The sequence below is a fragment of the Phascolarctos cinereus genome, unplaced genomic scaffold (genome assembly GCF_003287225.1).
Source record: "Phascolarctos cinereus isolate Bilbo 61053 unplaced genomic scaffold, phaCin_HiC Scaffold_726;HRSCAF=1367, whole genome shotgun sequence".
Taxonomy (NCBI): domain Eukaryota; kingdom Metazoa; phylum Chordata; class Mammalia; order Diprotodontia; family Phascolarctidae; genus Phascolarctos; species Phascolarctos cinereus.
The window spans coordinates 64,911,068-64,931,132 of NW_027556098.1; the positions used below are offsets into that span (position 1 = coordinate 64,911,068).

Consider the following 20,065-nt stretch of genomic DNA (forward strand, 5'->3'; position numbering starts at 1 on the left):
GGTCTCCAGGCATGGTACTCTATCCATTGACCCACCTAATTGCCCCCTCATAGACTATATACCTTTATTCTAATCCCACTCAAAATTAGTCTCATTTTACATTAAAAATTCTTAATTAAAATAATTTTGTAATCTAATTCAGAAGATTTCAGGAAGACGTGGTAGGTGTTGTCAAATATTTTGTGGGGTTTCATGTGGAAGAGAGCTCAAACTTGTTTTGTTTGGTCCCAAAGAGAGGTAGATGTGAACTACAACTTTCCAGGTATAATTAATGCATGTTTTCATTTACATACCATATTACTTCCTAAGTACCAAACTATTACTTTGGGAAGCAGAATCACTGCTTCATTATTATTAAATAGTTCCTTAATGCAATGATAGGAGGATGTCTTAGTAGGAAATAAATGCAATGCTCTGCCAGAAAAGTATGGCTCTGGCCTGATTCATAATGCATTAGTGAGCAAGTGAACATATGGAAGAAGAGTTTATGAAGATTCCTTCACACGATTGTTTGAAGGAAAAATTTTAAAACTTTGTATGAGACATTTCTATAGAAATACCTCAGCATGATTCCTAGAAGTTTACTTTTTACCTTAAGTGACTGATAAATTGTACACATATTGAAGTAGCTTTATAAACTATGGTTCTCAGGCCACCTTAGGGTTTGGAAGCCATTGCTGTTATCCTTTGAATTCTAGCACCATTTTAAGTAGTGCACCGGAAATAACAAGGAAGAGGGTGGGGTCTACCTTACACAGCACTGAAATCTCTGGATTGATTTTTTTTTCCCTAACATAGTTTTGCAAGACAAGTGTTTCTGTTTTGATATAGTTTGGAGTAAGGGGACATGTGGCACTGCCCAGGATCAGAAATTTTTCATTCCTATGAATTGGGCAATGAGTTATGACAATAGTTTGGTGTCCCTGCTTCTTCAAGCAATCATATTAAATACTGAGAATACCATACGGCAAAGCCTTACCACCTGAAGTAAAACAAGATGTCAATAAATTTACATCTGAGCTGCTGAATATTGTGTTAAAAACCTCGAAAGTGAGTGCCCTGGAATGGAGCCAAGGTTTCAGACTTATCCTAGCAGATCCAGCCAGGCCTCAGTTCTAAGGAAATTTAGGTTTGGAGGTATCACATGAACCTGGATAATACTAGTGCCTTCCTTAGTGTGATCATCTCCAATTTATCCTCTCATATCTTGTTTGTACATTGTTGTTTCCACACTGTTCCCCCTCATTAGACTGTGAACTCCTCAAGAGCAGGAATGGTCTTTTTCCTTTCTTTGTTACCCCAGTGCTTAATATAGAGCCTGGCACATAGGAACTTAATAAATGCTAGTTGATCTACTGACTATGTTTGTTAGTGGGAAAAGAATGCACTGATCCCCAAATGACTGTCACTCTCACTTCCTGTCATTTCAGTGGATAGAGCTTTGGGCCAGGAGTCAAGAAGACCTGAGTTCAAATTTGTCCTCATACACTTACTGTGTGAACCTTGTCAAGGCACTTAACTCTGTTTGCCCCAATTTCCTCACCTGTAAAATGAGCTGCAGAAGGAAACGGCAAACCACTCCAGTATCTCTGCCAAGAAAACCCCAAGTGGGAACAGAGTCAGACACTACAGAAACAACTCAACAGCATCACATGGTCAGACACTGTGCTAGTGAAGATACAAAGACAAAACTGAACAGTCCTAGCAACAAGGAACTTACATTCTAGTGGGAATTGGTTATGTACACATGTAGGCATATGCAAAATATATGCAGAGATTTTAGGACTGGGGAGATAATAATAAAATAATAATGATAATAACTAGCATTTATATGGTGTCTCCTATGTGCCAGGCACTGAGCTAAGCACTTTGCAAATATAACCTCATTTCATCCTCCCAACAACCATAGGAGGTAGGCACCACTATTATCCCCATTTTAGAGGTGAGGAAACTGAGTCAAATAGAGGTTTTTGACTTTTTGTAATGTGTGAGGCTAGATTTAAATTCATTATCCCTGTACACGTGGTCAAAAGTTCAAGTTAAGGGGTTTAGGGAAAATTAATCAGAGAGTATTCTATAGAATTAACTAGAAACTTGAGGAAAGGATATTAATTAAATACAAAACCATTCCTATGCCTAAAGAAATAATTCAGAGTATAAGTCTTTCTCTCCTTAAAATTCCCTGCGGTGTTTTCCTGGATCTCTTCTTCAGTGTTATTGAATTTTACCTTGTATCATATATATTCATCTATGTCATCTCCTCCCTATTGTGTTTAAGTTGTTTAAAGGCAAGATTGTGTTATTTTTCATCTTTTTATCCCCAATACCAGCAGTGTGGTATAGTGAATAGAGAGCTAGCCTCAGAACCAGGAATATCTGGGTTCAAAAGTCCCGTCTCTGATCCATTCTATCTGTGTGACCCTAGTTAGGTCACTTAATCTCTCAATGCTTAAGCCCAGAAGTGTCAAACTCACAGCCCACAAAACTCCCTGCTGCCATACAAGATTAAAATTGAATTGGGAAACATTCAACAAAATGAATAAAAATGTAATACAACATAGATAGTTCCTTGTGGTAAGGAAATCAAAGCTCTAGCCCCTATTCCTAATGCCTCGTGCCGTGAATTAAACAAACAGTTACCTACTATATATTTGCTAAACTGACCTGAACTGTTCAGGACTTACTAATTGGTAAAGGCTACTGAATGGTTAGTATTTTGCAGCTCGAGATGGTATATAAGAATAACAACAACAATAATGACAATAACATATTTTTACTGCTCGTCAAATTTTGTGAAGTGATTTACAAATATTTACTCATCTTCACAACAACCCTCAGAGATAGGTGCTATTATTACCTCCATTTTTCAGAAACTGAGACCAACAGAAGTTAAACCAACTGATCAATAAACACTTATTGAGCACCTGCTATGTGCCAGGCAGTATGCTAAGTGGCTTGCCCAAGGTCACACAGCTAGTAAGTGACAGAATCTGGATTTGAACTCAGATCTTCTTGACTCCAGGTCCACTGCTCTATCCACTGTGCCACCAGCTATCTCAAAAGAGAAAAATTTGGGGGGCAGGTAGGTGGCACAGTAGATAGAGCACCGGCCCTGGATTCAGGAGGACCTAAGTTCAAATCCAGCCTCAGACCCATAACACTTACTAGCTATGTGGCCCTGGGCAAGTCACTTAACCCCATTGCCTATCCAAAAAAATTTTTTTTTAAATCACAAAATCATTTGGCTTCCCATTCATGTCATGTTATAGTCTCTTTTTTTTGGTTTCTCATTTATGCCATGTTATAGTATTTTTTTTTAAGATGGCTCAGCAGTGACATCTTTCAAACAAGCAGTGGATATCTTGAGTTACTACTGTATTGTGCTAAACTATATGGATACCTCAAGACCAAGCACCAGATCTTTTGCTGAACAGCTGTGGGGGAGTAGAAAGACCAGCAGACTTCAAATCAGGGGATCAGGATTTGAACCTTAGCAAATCATTTTCCCAATCTGATAAACAAATTCTTATGTATAAAAGGAAGGATGACCTACCACTAAGGTCCCTTCTTTGGTCCCTAGATTTTGCTCCTTGTGCCTAACTCCTAACTAATCATAATGATTACTAAGGTCAGTTGTTTGGAACCACACAGAAGAAACGATTAGTTGAATTGTTTACTTTTCATTCAGTTGTGGCATCATGAAGATGAGTCTAAGATGTTTATTCCATATCATCACAACAGCTTCTATGCAAACAGCATCCTAGCAGAACTCCTTGGCACCATTAAATGGTTCAATGACAGAAATGAACGTGGTATTATGAGCCAGTGAAAATGACATTAAAGATGATACATTGTCATATGTTTTGCTGCTGTAACCAAAGCCACCATGGAGCCTTTTCATTTGACTTGCTGCTGAAACCTAGTATATGATGACTCCCCATTAGAATGTGAGTTCGTTGGGAACAGGGACTGTCTTGCTTTTCTATTCATATCCTTAGTACAATGCTTTACACAGAGTGAGCAGAGTGAGCACCTAATAAATGCTTTTTCACTGACTAATTCATGGAGAATAAAGAGCAGAGACATCTAAAGAAATTTAATAATTCACATTGGTATATGATTTTAAGATTCACAAAGCACTTTCTTCACAACAATGCTGTAAAGCACGTAATGCACATATTACTCTCTCCATTTTATAGTTTTAAAAAATGGAAACTAAGAGTTTAAGTGAATAGGTCATAGTCATCATGCACCTAGTAACTAGCAGAGCATGAATTCACACCCAGGTCTTCTGATTCTAAATTCAGTGTTATTTCATTATAGCAATTTTCAGAAGAAATGACACCCAGCATACCTACAAACACCCTTGATATAACTATACATTTCCTTACACGATATTAATGACCTGTACTCTAAGGTTTACAAAGTAAGATTCTTATGAAGTAAGTAGTCTCAGAATTATTTTGTCCATCTTAAAGATGAGTCAGCTGGGGCAATGAGAGATTGACTTGCTCATGATTATTCAGCTAGTAAGTAGATACAATGGGAAAAAAGTGATCAGTGATGTGGTTTTCACATACCCATCTAGACAACATTAGACAGAGCTTTTTTTTAACTGGGTAATTTTTCAGAATTATTTCAAAAGGGAAATTTTACTTAAAGGAATATACAAGCAGTTGCCAACTTCAACCCACTCAGCTCTGCATAAATCTTACATATGAATGACCACCAGATGGTGGCCACGGAAGCTCCCTTTCCTTTCCCTATGGCACAATTTAGGATTCTCTCTCTCTTCCCTTCCTTCTGTCCTTTCTTCCTCAGAATCTCTGCCAAGTCGTTGCTTGAGATTGCCCCTCAAACCCACTATCACCTCAACCACGGGACAAACTGGAGTGGGATTGTCCACAGTGGGATAATCCAAGAGGCACAACTTGTAGTCATGAGGAAAGTGGGATGGTAAACACTAATATTGTTTCCTTCCTCTTTCTTTTCCTCTTCTTGTCCATTGTTGTTTTTCTAGGCTCAGTGCTACTTCTGTCCTGATTTATAAGAGCACTGGGTTTGGAATCAGAGTTCTTGAATGTCCAGATCTGCTAGTTACTATATGTACGGTTTTGGACTAGTGATGTTCTCTCTCTGACCCTCACTTGTAGAATGAAGGATTTGGACTAGATAATCTCTGGTGGCACAGTGATGGTCCTAATATCAGGGAGATTCATATTCCTGAGTTCAAATTCAGCCTTGGACACTAGCTGTGTGACCCTGGGCAAGTCACTTAAACCTGTTTGCCTCAGTTTTCTCATCTGCAAAATGAACTGGAGAAGGAAAGCACAAACCACTGTAGTGTCTTTGCCAAGAAGACTCCAAATAGGGTCATGAAGAGTTGGACATGACTGAAACCATTGATTGAACAACAACAGCTCCAAGTCCTGTGATCCTGCCAAAGTAGCCCCAAATCCTAAACTATTTCCTTATTTCCTACACCAAAATGCCTCAGAAGCCCTGTTCTGTCTCTGAATCCCCACTTCCTGTACTTCGTGTGTGTGTGTGTGTGTGTGTGTGTGTGTGTATACATATGTACTATACATAGAGCTCCTATGTGGATTTTTCTTATGAAACCAAAGAGAACAAAGAGGATGTGCAAATATGTGATTCAATGTGTGTTAAAAAAAAAAAGAAAGAAAAAGAAAAAGGAAAGCTATGAACCTAGATAAGAAAAAGAAAGTGACAATTGGGAACCAGACAAGGTTGAAGAAGCTTTTTTGTTGGATTTCCACTGGCAGAAGACCCCACCTACCTACCCAATGTCTCTCCCCCACCCCTTCTCCTACTCCTTACCCTATCTCCTGCAAAAAGGAGAAGAAGGTCCTCTTGGTTCTACTGGGATTAGGAAAAATGTATTTCTAGTATCCCAAGAACTCCATATACGTTTTCCTGGGAAAACTATATTAATCAGTATGGTTAGATTTTCTAGCAGTACTGGAACCACGCTCTCCTTCAGATATGTTGTGAACAAAATAGGAAGCAGCTGTGGACTGGTCTAAAGCACTTTTAAAGGATTTTTTTTATAGGATTGCTCCTATGGGAAATATAGTCCAGGTCCAAATAACTGACAGGTTTTGTGTCCACAGTAAATTGGCTTTCTTCCACTTGAAAAAAAGGCAAAACTCCAAAATAATCTTAAAATATCAAAATCACTAAATATATCATGGTGCAACATTCCTTATTTCATTCAGAAGAAATAATTTTGACCTGTTTGGGCAGATGAGTAGAGTTAAAAAAGTCAGCAGGAAGAATGAAATAATTTATATACTTGTGTATTATGGGTATAGTATTATATATTAATAGTATATCTGTGAGGCACATGTCTATGAATAATACCTTACTTTTTCCAGGTGCATCAATCATATAAGATTCTCATTTATTCAGAAGGATAAACTATTCATGACAATGAGATCTTGGCTATCTATACTGCTTTTCTGGGTCTTTATATTTTGCAAAGAAATCTTTCTAAACTTTCATGTATAAGAAAACAACACTGGAAATATAAAGAAAAAAAGTCCAAGTACCCATCTCACCTATCTGGAATACAATAGAGAACTGGTGAGAGTAAACATAAAAGGACTTTAAGCAGCTAAAACTAATGTCACTTAGTCATTTCATTAAAGCAACACTTTCCAAACTCTGTTCTGCAGAGCCCTAAGATTCCCATGAAGCGGGAGCAACAGGTTCATGAAGAGGAAACTTTGCAGGGGCAAAGATACAGCATAGCAGCCTTTTAAATTTTTTTTAAAATATCATGAAGAATAATTATAAAATTGAAAAGTCTCAAGAGACAAGAATGCAAAAATGCCTTGTCAATTCTGCAGTGACAATGACCCTTCTCCCATTGAATTTGCCCTGTCACTACCCAAGATCCAGCTCTCATCTTGCCTGAACCATTGTAATACCCTCTTCAAATGCTTTTCCAGTCTCCCCTTATTCCACTCTTCACAGAATTACCAAAAGAATCTTCCTAACAAGGCAGCTAGCTAGTGTCTCAATGGATAAGGACTGGAATCAGAAGATCTAAGTTTAAGTCTGGCCTCAGACACTTACTAATTGCATGACCCCACTGGGCAAGTCATTTAAATTTTGTTTGTCTCAGTTTCCTCAACTGTAAAATAGGGGTAGTAATAGCACGTACCTCCCATGATTATTGTGAGGACCAAATGAAATAATATTTGTAAAAGAGCACTTAGCACAGTGCCTGGCCCATACTAGGCACTGTATAAATACTGATTTCTTCCCTTTCCCTAATTAATGCACAGGTCTCACCCCATCACTCCTCTGCTCAAATACCTACAGTGAATCCCTGGAAGACAAAATACAAACTCTCTAGTCTTTGTTCTCCACCATATGGTTTCAATTTACCGTTTCAGTTATATTTCATGCTACTGTCCTTTACTCATGCTACATTCTAGTCAGCTTACACCATCAGTAGTCCATCAGGCTCATTTTATACCCTCCTACACCCGTGCATTCACAAAGATCTTCCCTCATGTTTGGAATTTGATGCCTCCTTATCTCTCATCTATTGAAATCTGTGTCTTCCTTCAAAGTCCATTTCATGAGCCATCTATTCCATGATGACTTTCTTGTTCCTCCAGTTAACAGTCATCTCTCTTCTTTCAAATTTTCTGAAGGCATTTTGTCCTGGTCTCTGCTTTGCCTCTATCAAATTCCATCTTGTATCACACAATGTACTAATGTATGTTATATTCCTCTATTAGACTCTAAGCTCTTTAAAGACAGAAACTGAGTTGTTTTCATTCTCGACTTCCTAATCCTGCTCAGTAGATGTTTAATAAATTGTCTGTTGAATTAAATTGAAAAATGTCAGTTTGTAAAAAAACAAAAACAGAACCAGCTTGTAAATAAGTAAGACAATGGGCTAAGACTAGCAGTCCCAATTTCTCTTTCACTTGAAAGTGCTGACTTAACTAAACCAGCTTTATTTATAATTCCTAACATATTTACAATTGAAACCATTGATTTCCAAACCATGACTGATGATCCATGAACTAGTGCTAGTACCAAATCCCAAATACAGAAGAAATAAATATGATGGTGGACAATTATAATTGAGGTTTATTTCTAGTGATGATGATGGTCTATAGATACTATGTTACACATTTTTTCAAACAGTCCTATGATTCCAGCAACATTCCAAAAGCATTTACCATAATTGGTATTTATATGGAATTTAAAAGTTGGCAAAGTGCTTTACATTTGTTTATCATACTTGAATCTCACAAACATGTGTAGTATGACAGGTATTATTACTCCAATTTAGGGCTGGGAAAACTTAGGAGGCTTGTAAATGTCAAGAAGCATGAATGGAACATAGTTCTTCCTGACTCCAAGTCCAGCACTGTAGCCATTACACCATTCAACCTTAAACAGGGAGTAGCAAGCTTTAAAACTAACTGACAACATCAGCAACAAAAACAACAAAAAAAAACCCCATATGATTATGTCAATAGATCAGAAAAAGTTTTTGACAAAATATAATTCCTATAAAAAAAATACTAGAAAGCATAGGAATAAATGGAGCTTTCCTTTAAATGACAAGTACCATCTACTCAAAACCATCATCAAGCATTATCTGTAATGAGGCTAAGCTAGAAGCCTTCCCAGTAAGATCAGCAGTGAAGTAAAGATGATCATTATTATTACCACTATTATTCAATATGGTACCAGAAATGCTAAGTATAAAAACAAAAGAAGAAAAAGAAATTGAAGGAATTAGAATAGGCAATGAGAAAACAAAACTATCACTTTTTGTGGACAGTATAATGTTATACTTAGAGAATCTTAGAGAATCAACTAAAAAACTAGTTGAAACAATAACTTCAACAAAGCTTCAGGATATAAAATAAACCCACACAAATTATCAGTATTTCTATATATAACCAACAAAGTCGAGTAGGAAGAGATAGAAAGAGAAATTATATTTAAAATAACTACAGACATTATAAAAATCTTGTGAGTCTACTTGCCAAGGCAAACCTAAGGACTATATGACATAATTACAAAACACTTTTCACACAAATAAAGTCAGATCTAAACAATTAAAGAAATATTAATTGCTCATGGGTAGATTGAGCCAATACAATTAAAATGACAATTCTACCCGAATTAATTTACTTATTCAGTTCCATATCAATCAAACTACCAAAAAAATAATTTTATAGAGCTAGGAAAATAATAACAAAATTCATCTGGAATAACAAAAAGTTAAAAATATCAAGTGAATCAATGAAAACAAAATGTGAAGGAAAGTGGCCTAGGAGTACCAGATCTCAAACTGTATTTCAAAGCAATAATCATCAAAACAGTCTGGCACTAGCTAAGAAACAGAATGGTAGATCAGTGGAACAGATTAGGTATATAATATACAGTAGTATATGACTACAGTAATCTAGTATTTGATAAACCTCAAAATCCAAGCTTTTGATACAAGAATCACTATTTGATAAATATTTCTGGGGTAACTGGAAAGCAGTTTGTTTTTTTTGTTTTGTTTTTTGGTTGGGAAATGGGGGTTAAGTGACTTGCCCAGGGTCACACTGCCAGTCAGTGTTCTGTGTCTGAGGTCGCATTTGAACTCAGGTCCTCCTGAATCCAGGGCTGGTGCTCTAGCCAGTGTGCCACCTAGCTGCCCTCTGGAAAGCAGTCTGGCAGAAACTAGGTATAGACCAACACTCACACCACATACCAAAATATGATCAAAATAGGTACATGATTTAGCCATAAAGAGTGACAGCATAAGCTAAGTAGGGGAGCATAGGATAGTTTCTATGGATAAGGGAAGAATTTATGACCAAACAAGAAATAGAGGGCATTACAGGATGTAAAAGGGATAATTTTTATTACATCAAATTGAAAAAGCTTTTGCACAAACAAAACCAATGCAGCTAAGATTAGAAGAAAAATAGAAAAGGGGGGGGATTTTATAGCAAGTTTGTCTGATAAAGGCCTCATTGCTCAAATATATAAAGAAGTGAGTCAAATTTATAAGAATATGAGTCATTCTACAACTGATAAATGACCAAAGTATATGAACAGGCAGTTTTCAGATGAAGGATTCAAATCTATCTATACACATATAAAAATGCTCTAAATCACTATTGATTAGAGAAATGCAAATTAAAATGACTCTGGGGTCACATCTATCAGATTGACCAATATAACAGAAAAGGAAAATAGCAAATGTTGGAGGAGAGGTGGAAAAATTGGGACACTAATGCACTGTTGGTGATATAAATGGTACAATCATCCTGGAGCATATTTGGAACTATACCCAAAGAACTATAAAACCATGCATACCCCTTGATTCAGCAATACCACTGCTAGGTCTGTATCCCACAGAGATCAAAGAAAAAGGAAAAGGACCTATATGCATAAAAATATTTATAGCAGCACTTTTTGTGGTGGCAAAGAATTGGAAATTGAGGGGATGCCCATCAGTTGGAGAATGGATGAGCAAATTGTGGTATATGATTGTGATGGAATTTTTGTTGTTGTTCAGTCATTTCAGTCGTATCTGACTCTTTGTGACCCCATTTGGAGTTTTCTTGACAAAGATACTGGAGTGGTTTGTCATTTCCTTCTCCAGCTCATTTTATAGATGAGGACCTGGGCAAACCCAGTTAAGGGACTTGTATAGGGCCAGGAAGATAGGTCTTCCTGACTTCAGGCCCTGAACTCTATCCACTGTACCATCTAGCTGCCCCTGTGATGGAACACTATTGTGCTACAAAAAATGACAAACAGGATGGTCTCAGAAATACCTGGGATCACTTATAAGAACTGATACAAAGTGAAGTGAGCAAAACCAGGAGAACATTGTACACAGTAACAGCAATACTGAATCAACTATGAATGACTTAGCTATTCTGAGCAATACAATGATGCAAGACAATTCTGTATGATATGATCAAAAATGCTATCCTCTTCCAGAGAAAGAACTGATGGAGCATGAATGCAAATTGAAACATAATTTTTTAAACTTTCTTTATTTTTCCTGCTTTCTTGCTACATGGCTAATATGGAAATATGTTTTGCATGATTTCACATATATAATTGATATCACATACCTTGCCTTTGCAATGGGTGGTAGAGGAGTAGGAAGGAAAAACAAAAGTCAGAACTCAATTTTTTGAAAGAATGTTATAAACAAATGAATCAGCCAATAAAAAGAAATAGAAGAGAAAGCTTTAAAACAATTTTAGAATTTTCAAACAAAAATATCATTAACTGAAAAAATTCCTCAAAATACTGGCTCACATAAAGGACAGAAGGAACATAACTTTGAAGCTCTTTACAAAGTGAGCTGCAGTGTCTAATATTGTTACTAAAAAGCCCTTACTGATGATAAATATACACTCTTTTTTCTAAGTAACCTATTTATAATATTGTTAGATTTGAGTTAAAACTGACATAATTTTTTTTTAATCACCTGCATTATTTTTAAAGTTTAAAGCACAATACAGGGTATCCAAAAGTCTCGGCAAAGTTTTAGGGACACTCTGTACATGCGAAATCTAAATGTACGTGTGTATTTGTACCTGTATATTGTGTGTTTTGTGTGTGTTTGTGTACCAGCCAGTAGTAGAATATTATTAATTAGACATTTTCAAACTTCCCCCACTACCTCAAAAAGTTTCAGAACGATTATACTAGCATCCCTGCCTCAAGTCACTGACCACTCCAGTCAACACTACACTTCCCTGTCTTCTGAAACAAAGGATACTGAAAATAATCTAAACTTTCCTTGATGCCTAGTGGCATATATACACGAATGCTGTTTATTGTACTTGCTTTTGAGGTATGCAGGAGTGTATATCTCACTACTACATGGCTACAGCCCTCTGGTTGCTTTTTGGTTTTACTACTGCTTGTCTATGTTTAATGTTTGCTGTTTGTTTGTCTTCCACTCCATTCTCAGGAAGTTGTTTATTAGTTGTGGCAGCAGTCCTCACTCACACTAGCTCCTCTTCCCACTTCTTATTTGGTTTTTCTAATATGTTGTGAGCTTGGAATTCAAATTTGTTATAATTATCTGTAGAGTGAAAGCAAAAGGCTTGAAGCATGTACCAAGTTGCACTCCCCTTTCAGTAAAATACAATGGCTGAGAAGCTGAGAAAGACTGTGATCCAAGGAATAGACCAATAGATTTAGAGTCGTAGGTTCTGGATTCCAGTCCTGTCACTTGCTACCTGTGGGACCATGTCAATTCACTTAACCTCTCTGGGACTCAATTTCTTCATCTGTAAAGTGAGAGATTCGGACTCAATGAACTCCAACTTCTCTTCTGTGTCTAAATCTATGCTCCTGTATTCTATTTTAGTTGCCAAGAGGTTTGTTTATTTTTGTTTTGTTTTGGGGTGTTGTTTTGTTTTGTTTTGTTTTTTGCTTTCTTCCAGCTCCTCAACTTCATGTTAGATGAGTAAAACTGCTGCCGGTTCGGGATTAGTGTAGGACCTTAGAGATAAAGACCAAGTTGAACCCCTTCATTTTCTACATAAAAAAACTATGGCACAAACTGTGTCAGAGCCTCACAGGCAGTATAATAGAGGAGCAGGTCATCAGATTCTGGTCCCAGACTCTTTCTACAAAGCCATGGAGATGGCTGATTCTGGCTGAATATGGATTGATGAGACATTTGCTTAGAGCAGGGGTGGGGAATCAGTGGCCTCGAGGCCACATGTGGCCTTCTAGGTTCTTGGGTGCAGCCTTTTGATCTAGTCCAAGTTTTACAGAACAAATGCTTTTATTAAGGGGATTTATTTTGTGAAGTTTGGATTCAAACAGCTGAAGTTGAGAGCCTAGAGGGCCACATGTGGCCTCCAAGCCTCAGATTCCCCACTTCTGGCCTGGAGTTTCCCCCTCTTTCTTTTCTTTTTAAAATTATTTGTCTATTACAAGGGTTCATGTGCTTTTTTTTTTGTCATGGACCCCTTTGGAAGCCTGGTGAAGCCTATAGATTCCTTACTAAAATAATGTTTTAAATGCATAAAATACAATTAATAGGATCATAAAGGAAAATAAGTTAACAATTTTTTAAAAGTTTACAGATCCAATGCTAAGAACTCTTGGTCTGTTAACATTCTGAGTTTTGTTTTATACTTTCCATGGTTATGACACAGGTGGGCACTTTTTGTTTCGCTATCCATAAACATTATTCTTCTCCAAGCCTTTCAAGTAAAAATAAAGTGAAATTTCCCCTCATTTATAGAATATTAAGTGTTTGGGTTTGACAGTGATAGATAAACAAGGGACGGTTTTGATAACAATCTGAACAAATGCTCCAAAAGAATACCGAATAGCAGGTGCTTTTGTTTTGTTATTGGTACAGGAGCTTTAATTGTACATGCCCACAAGTCCAAGAAAGACAGGAAAGTCATTCCAACAACACACTACTTACAAATACAGTCCTTTGCATGGGAACTCAAGATGCAAAATATTGGGGGAAAAAACACAACCTGTAAGAATGATGTATATATTTAGTTTTCTATTTACACAGACTTGGGAAGGGTGTGGCATGCCTTCTTTTCCAAGAGTTTGCATACATGGCACAATTAAAATCCTGACAACGAATGATATTACTGTAGAATAAAATCGAGTCTACTTATTTGGTAGCTCAAATCCTACAATCTGTCTACATTCTTGGCGACAACAGCAAGATGGGAATAGAGAGTGACAGGCAGATGGGGATCTTTTCCACCGCCAATAACCTTACATTGTAGTCCATGCATCTAGATCCAATATCAATACATCGGGAGCTCCGTCCCTCTCTTTCCCACCCCCATGGAGGGCGGCCTCCATCTCCAGTAGGCCGCGGGGGGGCCACCTCCCCTGTGTCGGCTTGAAGCAATAGATATGGCTGGAAGGGAAGAGCGCCAGGAGGAGAGGATGAAAAAAAAAAACGAAAGTGCTCCGAGTTTGGGCAGAGGAGAGTAAACCAAGGCCGAGACTGGCCCCCTGCCCGCCCGCGCCCCGTGCCCCAGGCTACCACCCACCTGATCAGGGGGCCCAGCTGCAGCATGTGCAGCAGCAGCACCAGCGGCCGGTCCCTTTTCAGGTCTCGGTGGATGAAGATGAGCGTGAACTGCACGAGCGCGCAGGGCAGCAGCGAGAAGAGCAGGGTCAGGGACAGCCAGATGCGGTCCCCGGCCGAGTTGTAGGTGCTGCTCAGGTACAGAGCGGTCACGGTCTCGGCCACGAAGAGGAACACGGACACCAGGACGGAGCCGGGGAATTTCATCTCCGGGCCACCACGGCTGCCACCCCCGGGCCCGCCCGCCAGCCTGCGCTGGTTATCTGTGTGCGCCAGCCGCGGGCGGGAGAGGCGGATGACAAATGCCCGATAGGGCCATCGCTCCTTCCGTGCTGCTCCCCCTCTGCGGGCTCCTGCTCCCTGCCAGCCCCGGCCGCCGCGACGCCGATCCCACCCCTGCAGCGGAGCCCGAGAGAAAAGGCTGCCCGGGGTGAGAACAGCTGCCGCCTGCCTGGTGGAGGCAGACACCCCGGCCTTGGCCACCCGGCCTGTTTGCCGCAGCTTGGCTGCCCAGTCCCTCGGGTGGAAGAAGTGGGCGGGGAGAGAGGGCAGCTGCGGCGCGCCGGCCTTGGCCCCTACTCAGACCTGCTTGGGCTCATTTCCAAGAAAGTGTTAGTTGGTTTGTTGTGAGCCTGACCTAGCGCTGCTGAGGAAGATCTGAGAGCTGCTGACAGGTGGCAGCCTTGAGAGGAAGGGGGGTGAGGGAATGCAGGGGGCGGGGATTCAGGTGTCCCCCTCCTGGTGGTGTTCCCCATGCTTCTTTTTTTTTTTTTTTAAAGGTTCACATTCGCACCTCTGGGCTCACCTCCAACTCTAGGCATCAGAAACCCTTCCAGGATTTAGCTGGACCAAGAGGAAGCACGGGGATTGTGAACTTTATTTCCCTCCACAGCCTCTGACCAGCCTGCTCTGAGAGTCCTTAAATAGTCATGCCAGCGCTGGTCAAATAAATACAACAGTTCATCCCCTGGGTCCTAGAGTTCCTTATTGAAGCCCTCGGGGAGGGAGGCCCTGTGAGCAGGCAGCGCAGGCGGTGCGCGGCACAGGCTGTGAGGCTCCCTCCGCCTGGCACCACCATGTTTGCTGTGTAAAAGCAGGCTGACCCTCCCCCACCCCTACCCCCGAGGGGGCTGGAGTTTTCAACGTATTGCAATTTCTTCAGCAATGTTGAACGCAAGCTTATGGTGGCTGTGACCTCTCAGGTATAGTATAATGAACGGCTCAGCCATGATGCTGAGACTTCAGCCAAGAGCGATGGAACTCAGAAGGAAAGTTACACAAAGAAAAGCTGAAACTGATGGCTTCCCTTTTTTTTTTTAATGGCCAATATGTACCTTTCCTGAACCAAAAGAGATGCACTGTTTCTCAGTTTCAAAGATGCCAAGCTGTCAGTGATAGTGTATGACCCCAGGACCCAGGACCTAAAGACACTCTCACTACATTACTTTGAGGAGCCTGAGCTGTGGGATGGCATCGGCCAGACTGCACACACACCTTAGGTGTAAATAGACCCTGATGGGTGCTGTCAGTCGTGCTGATCTATGGAATATGGCTTGCAGTGCTGCCTGGGGGAGCCTGGCAGAGGAGCATGAGGGGCTGTAGGGGAAGGGCAGAAGTCAAGTTCCCTGCCAAGCTACATTATTGATGTTCAGACCTTGAGTGAGAAGCTCCTGAGCATCACTGATCTGCAGTTCTATGTTCACGAGTACTGTTAAGCCCATTCTCCTCATCTTGTTTGGAATGGAGCATTGTCTGTGCTTCAAAAGAGCGTTTGGCCCTAGGTGGTGACAATCCTTGAGCTGCACAGCTGTTATGGCACATGGACAGTCATCACACCCTTGTGCAAGGAAGAGGATGAGACTACCAAGGAGGAGCTCCCAGAAACAGAATATGGGAAGAAACATGGCTTTCTCATTCTCAGTTGGGAGGACTCTACCATGATCCTATAGACAAGTTAGGAGATCATGGAGTTGGATACAAGTGGCTTTGCCCATTGTCTGTGCTGGTAACATTCGTGGCAATCACTATGTTGTCAAGGTGTCACCCCTCAGCATTCATTTGCTAGCTGAACTAGCTGAAATTAATTCCTGTGGACCTAGGCTCTCCCAAGGTGCAATGTGCCATCAATGATCCTTATGTGGTCATCTTGAGTGCTGAGGGTCATGTGACTATATTCCATCTGAAAAGTAATTCCTACTGGGGCAAGAACCATTGCCAGGCTCTTCACAAACCCCCTTTGCATCACCAGTCAAAGGTGATTGCACTCTTTGTGTACTGGGGTATCAAGTGGGATGTTCAGCTGGGCCCCTGGGGAGAACTAGGAGGTCTGGAGGCTGAAGGTCTTGGACCTGAGACCAGCCCCATAGTGGAAGATGAAGATGATATTTATGGAGACTCTAGTTCCCTGTTCAGCCTCTGCAAAGAAGAGGTTGGAAGGAGCAATCTCCCACCTACTGACTGGGGCCCTCTCCCATACAGAGCAGAGCTTACCCACTGGTGTATGCCAATAAGAGAAAGTGGGACCATGGGAATCTTTCAGCTCCCAGATTGGCACCTGGCATTTCTAGTAAAGACTTTCCCTAGTAGACAGTTCCTTTGTACAGACAGCCATCCAGAGTGACACCAAGAAGGAAGAAGGAACAGGGCAAGAAGAACTTTCTCAAGGAGGTGTTACTGGTTGCCCTGGGCAACCATCAGATCCATCTCTTTTTGCTGGTACATAGACCAGGAACTGCCCATCCATGAGGCCTTTGCCAGGTCAACCAGAGCAACCTCAAAGTATGATTTGAAAAGCTTCCCCACAACATCAATTTCAGGGAGAAGTCAAGGTAATTAAGAAAGAAGCCAGAAGAGGAGGTGGGATTGAAGAGGGTGCTAGTGCTTAAGGCTGTGTGTCTAGGTTCTACTACTTTGAAGATATTTGTGGCTATTCGAGGGCATTTATCTGTCGTCCCTCACCCCACTAGTTGCTGGCAACTGTTTGGAGAGTCCTTCAATTATGTTCCACGGGTACTGATGACCCATTAACACTTTTGCTTGTTTCCACAATGTCAACTCTCCAGTGTCTTCATGTTGTCCACAGAGTAATACTAAAACTCCTCTGCCTGATATTCAAGGCTGCCCGCAATTTAGCAATAACCTACCTTTCTAGTCTTAAATTACTCTCCATCTATAAAATGGACTACTCTTCTTCCCCATTCCATCTTCTTCCCAGCCTTCTAAGTTTTCTTAAATTGGTGTCTGATCAATTCATTTTCAGTGTCTCCTTTCCCTTTTTGTCTACTGAATTATTTTTTAAAATGTTATTGGTCCTTTGTTTTTATTCCAGTTTCATTTCTCAATATATCTTTTCCCTCTCCCCAAACCAGGGAAAACAAAGAAAAAGAGAAGAGGAGGAAAAACAGTTCAGCAAAACTCACCAACGTATCAACCAATTCTGACATTATGTACAGTGGACTACTTCCATAGTCTCCCATCTCTGCAAAGAAGGAAGAAAGGTACATTCTCCCAACTCTTTTTCACAGTCATGTTTGTTCTTCATAATTACAAAGTATTCAGTTTCCATCTTATGGTCATTCTTTCCATTTATATTGTTGAAGTCGTTGTCAATTTTCCTGGTTCTGCTTACTTAGCTCTGTCTCAGTTCACATAAGTCTTTCCATATTTCTTTGTACTCTTTGTATTCATCATCTCTTATAGAATAGTAATATTTTATTTCATTAACTTACTACAATTTGTCCAGTCGTTCCCTTTTTAATGAGCATCCACTTATTTGATACTACAAAAAATGCTGCTATATTTTGGTGTACACAAAACTTTGTTTTCTTTCTTTGGTCTACTTGAGGTATATGCCTAGCATGACATATTAAGATCAAGGGTATGGACATTTCAGTCATTTTCTTAGTGTAGTTCCAAATGGCTTTCCAGAATGGTTGGACCAGTTCCTAGTTCCATTAATAATATTAGTGTGAGTAGAGACACATTAATGTACTGTTGGTGCAATTGTGAAGTCATATAACCATCCTGAGGTCAATATGGAATTATACCTAAAATGTCACTAAAACTGAATACGCCTTTATTCAGTGACACTACTATGCACATATTGCAAAGAAATCAAAGACAGAGGGAAAGAATCATATGCACAAAAGATATGTATAGCATCACTTGTTATGGTAAAGAAATTGAGGCAAAGTGAGTGCCTATCATTTGGGGAACTGTTGAACAATTATGGTATACAAATGTAATGGAATATTATTATACCAAAAGAAATGACAACAGGGACCAGCTCAGAGAAACCTTGGAGGATTTGTATAAAATGATGCAAAATGAAGAGAGCAGAACTAGGAGGATGATTATACAATGACTCTAACATCATAAAGAAAAGCAACTGTGAAAGTTTAAGAACTATGATAAACATAATGACCAATTAGAACTCTGGAAGTCTGATAATGGACCATACTTCTCATCTTGAAGCAGGAGAAATGACATACCAGAGGCATTGAATCCGAAATATACATTTTTATATATGGCCAATTTGTAGATTTGGTTTTTGTGTTCATTACTAGGTGGTACTTATTTTTGTTTGTATAAAGGGCAGTCAGGTGGCATAGTGGACAACTGGACTTTCTGTCAGAAAGACCCAAGTTCAAATCTTGCCTCAGATACCTATTAGCTGTATGATTCCAGGCAAGTCATTTAACCTCTGTTTACCTTGTCCCTTAAGAAATGTTTTCTGGCAAATGCAATGTAATTGACTGTCATCCCAGAGCCTCTGGGCTTAATGAAATCTAATTGCAACAACATTTTACACATGGCTAGAATGTTAGTTACCAAGCAACCAACCACAAGGATGGAAATGTTTTCATTTTCAAGAGTGTCTCATGATTTCCTTTACACTACAGCCATCTCATTTCCCCTTTCAAACACAGCGGTTTTATCTTATAACATTTCTTTGAGTGATCTGAATCAATCAGCTAATGCATAGCAGCCTCACAAGAAAGTCTATAGGTTCTAGCCATATCAGCTCACAATGACTAATAGTCACAGTATGAAGGGCAATAACATTTAAAGAGCCATAAGGAAATGCCATTCTCACAAGAGCATAACCATCCTGATAATTGTTCCTGTGTGCCAGCCTGAAGAATGATTCCCTTTGTGTAACCAGTAAAGATTTATCCTTTTATTTCAAGAGCCCCCTTTCTTGATTACAAGATCAGCTTAAGAATTCTGGTCATTTTCTTTTTTTTTCTAAATGATCCAAAACAGATATAAGATGAGAGTTTTATTGGGAACCAATAAAGGGGGCACAAAGGAGATAATTAAATTTATTTTTCTTAGGCCACATGTGGGCTGACCCAATAGGTCTATGAAGTTCTGGAGTTCGGTAGAGTCAAGAGCTCAGGTATGAGGCCCTGCTGTTTACTAGTTTACTAATATGTTTCTATGAAGACTAGCAAATCACCAAACTATGCAGCAAGGTAGGCAAGATATTATCAATGCGGAATCTACATCACACTTAGAACTGCCAAACTGATGCTGCTAAAACGTCCTCAACAGCTCCCAAGTGCTTACACAATAACATACAAAATCCTCCGCGTAGCATGTAAGGACTTCTAAAATAAGGTCCTACTACCTCCTTTTCCAGTCTCATTTCATATTACTCACCTTCATGCACTCGCTATTCCCTTAAGATTGCTCTGCTACCTATTCCCTGTATCCCAACCTTCTCTCTCTCACCTCTGAGACCTTGCCTAGATGATCTCCCCTGTTTGAAATGCCCTTACCTCTTCACCTCTGCATTTTGGAAACCCTAGCTTTCTTCAGGGCATGGTTCAGATGCGATGTCTTACAGAAGGTCTTTCCTGATTCCCCCTGGAATGCTTATGTTCTTTTCCTCTCAAAGTGACTTGTGTTATTTTCTATATACTTTCTATTTACTTACCTGTGTAGTACATGTTATGT

General features: G+C 39.8%; 1 protein-coding gene and 2 pseudogenes across 1 annotated transcript in view; 2 read left to right on the top strand and 1 right to left on the bottom strand.

Annotated features, from left to right (window-relative positions):
- XK (X-linked Kx blood group antigen, Kell and VPS13A binding protein) overlaps window positions 1-14,760 on the bottom strand; it is a 57,199-nt gene extending 42,439 nt beyond the window's left edge. The window contains exon 1 of the mRNA XM_020979881.2: window positions 14,067-14,760. Within this exon, the coding sequence (XP_020835540.1) occupies window positions 14,067-14,311 (245 nt within the window). The 5' untranslated portion in view covers window positions 14,312-14,760. The remainder of the gene's footprint in view (window positions 1-14,066) is intronic.
- A 298-nt stretch (window positions 14,761-15,058) lies between these two features.
- Window positions 15,059-15,913, top strand: LOC144454475 (cleavage and polyadenylation specificity factor subunit 1 pseudogene; annotated as a pseudogene).
- On the top strand, window positions 15,841-16,936 carry LOC110203384 (cleavage and polyadenylation specificity factor subunit 1 pseudogene; annotated as a pseudogene).
- Window positions 16,937-20,065: the final 3,129 nt, after the last annotated feature.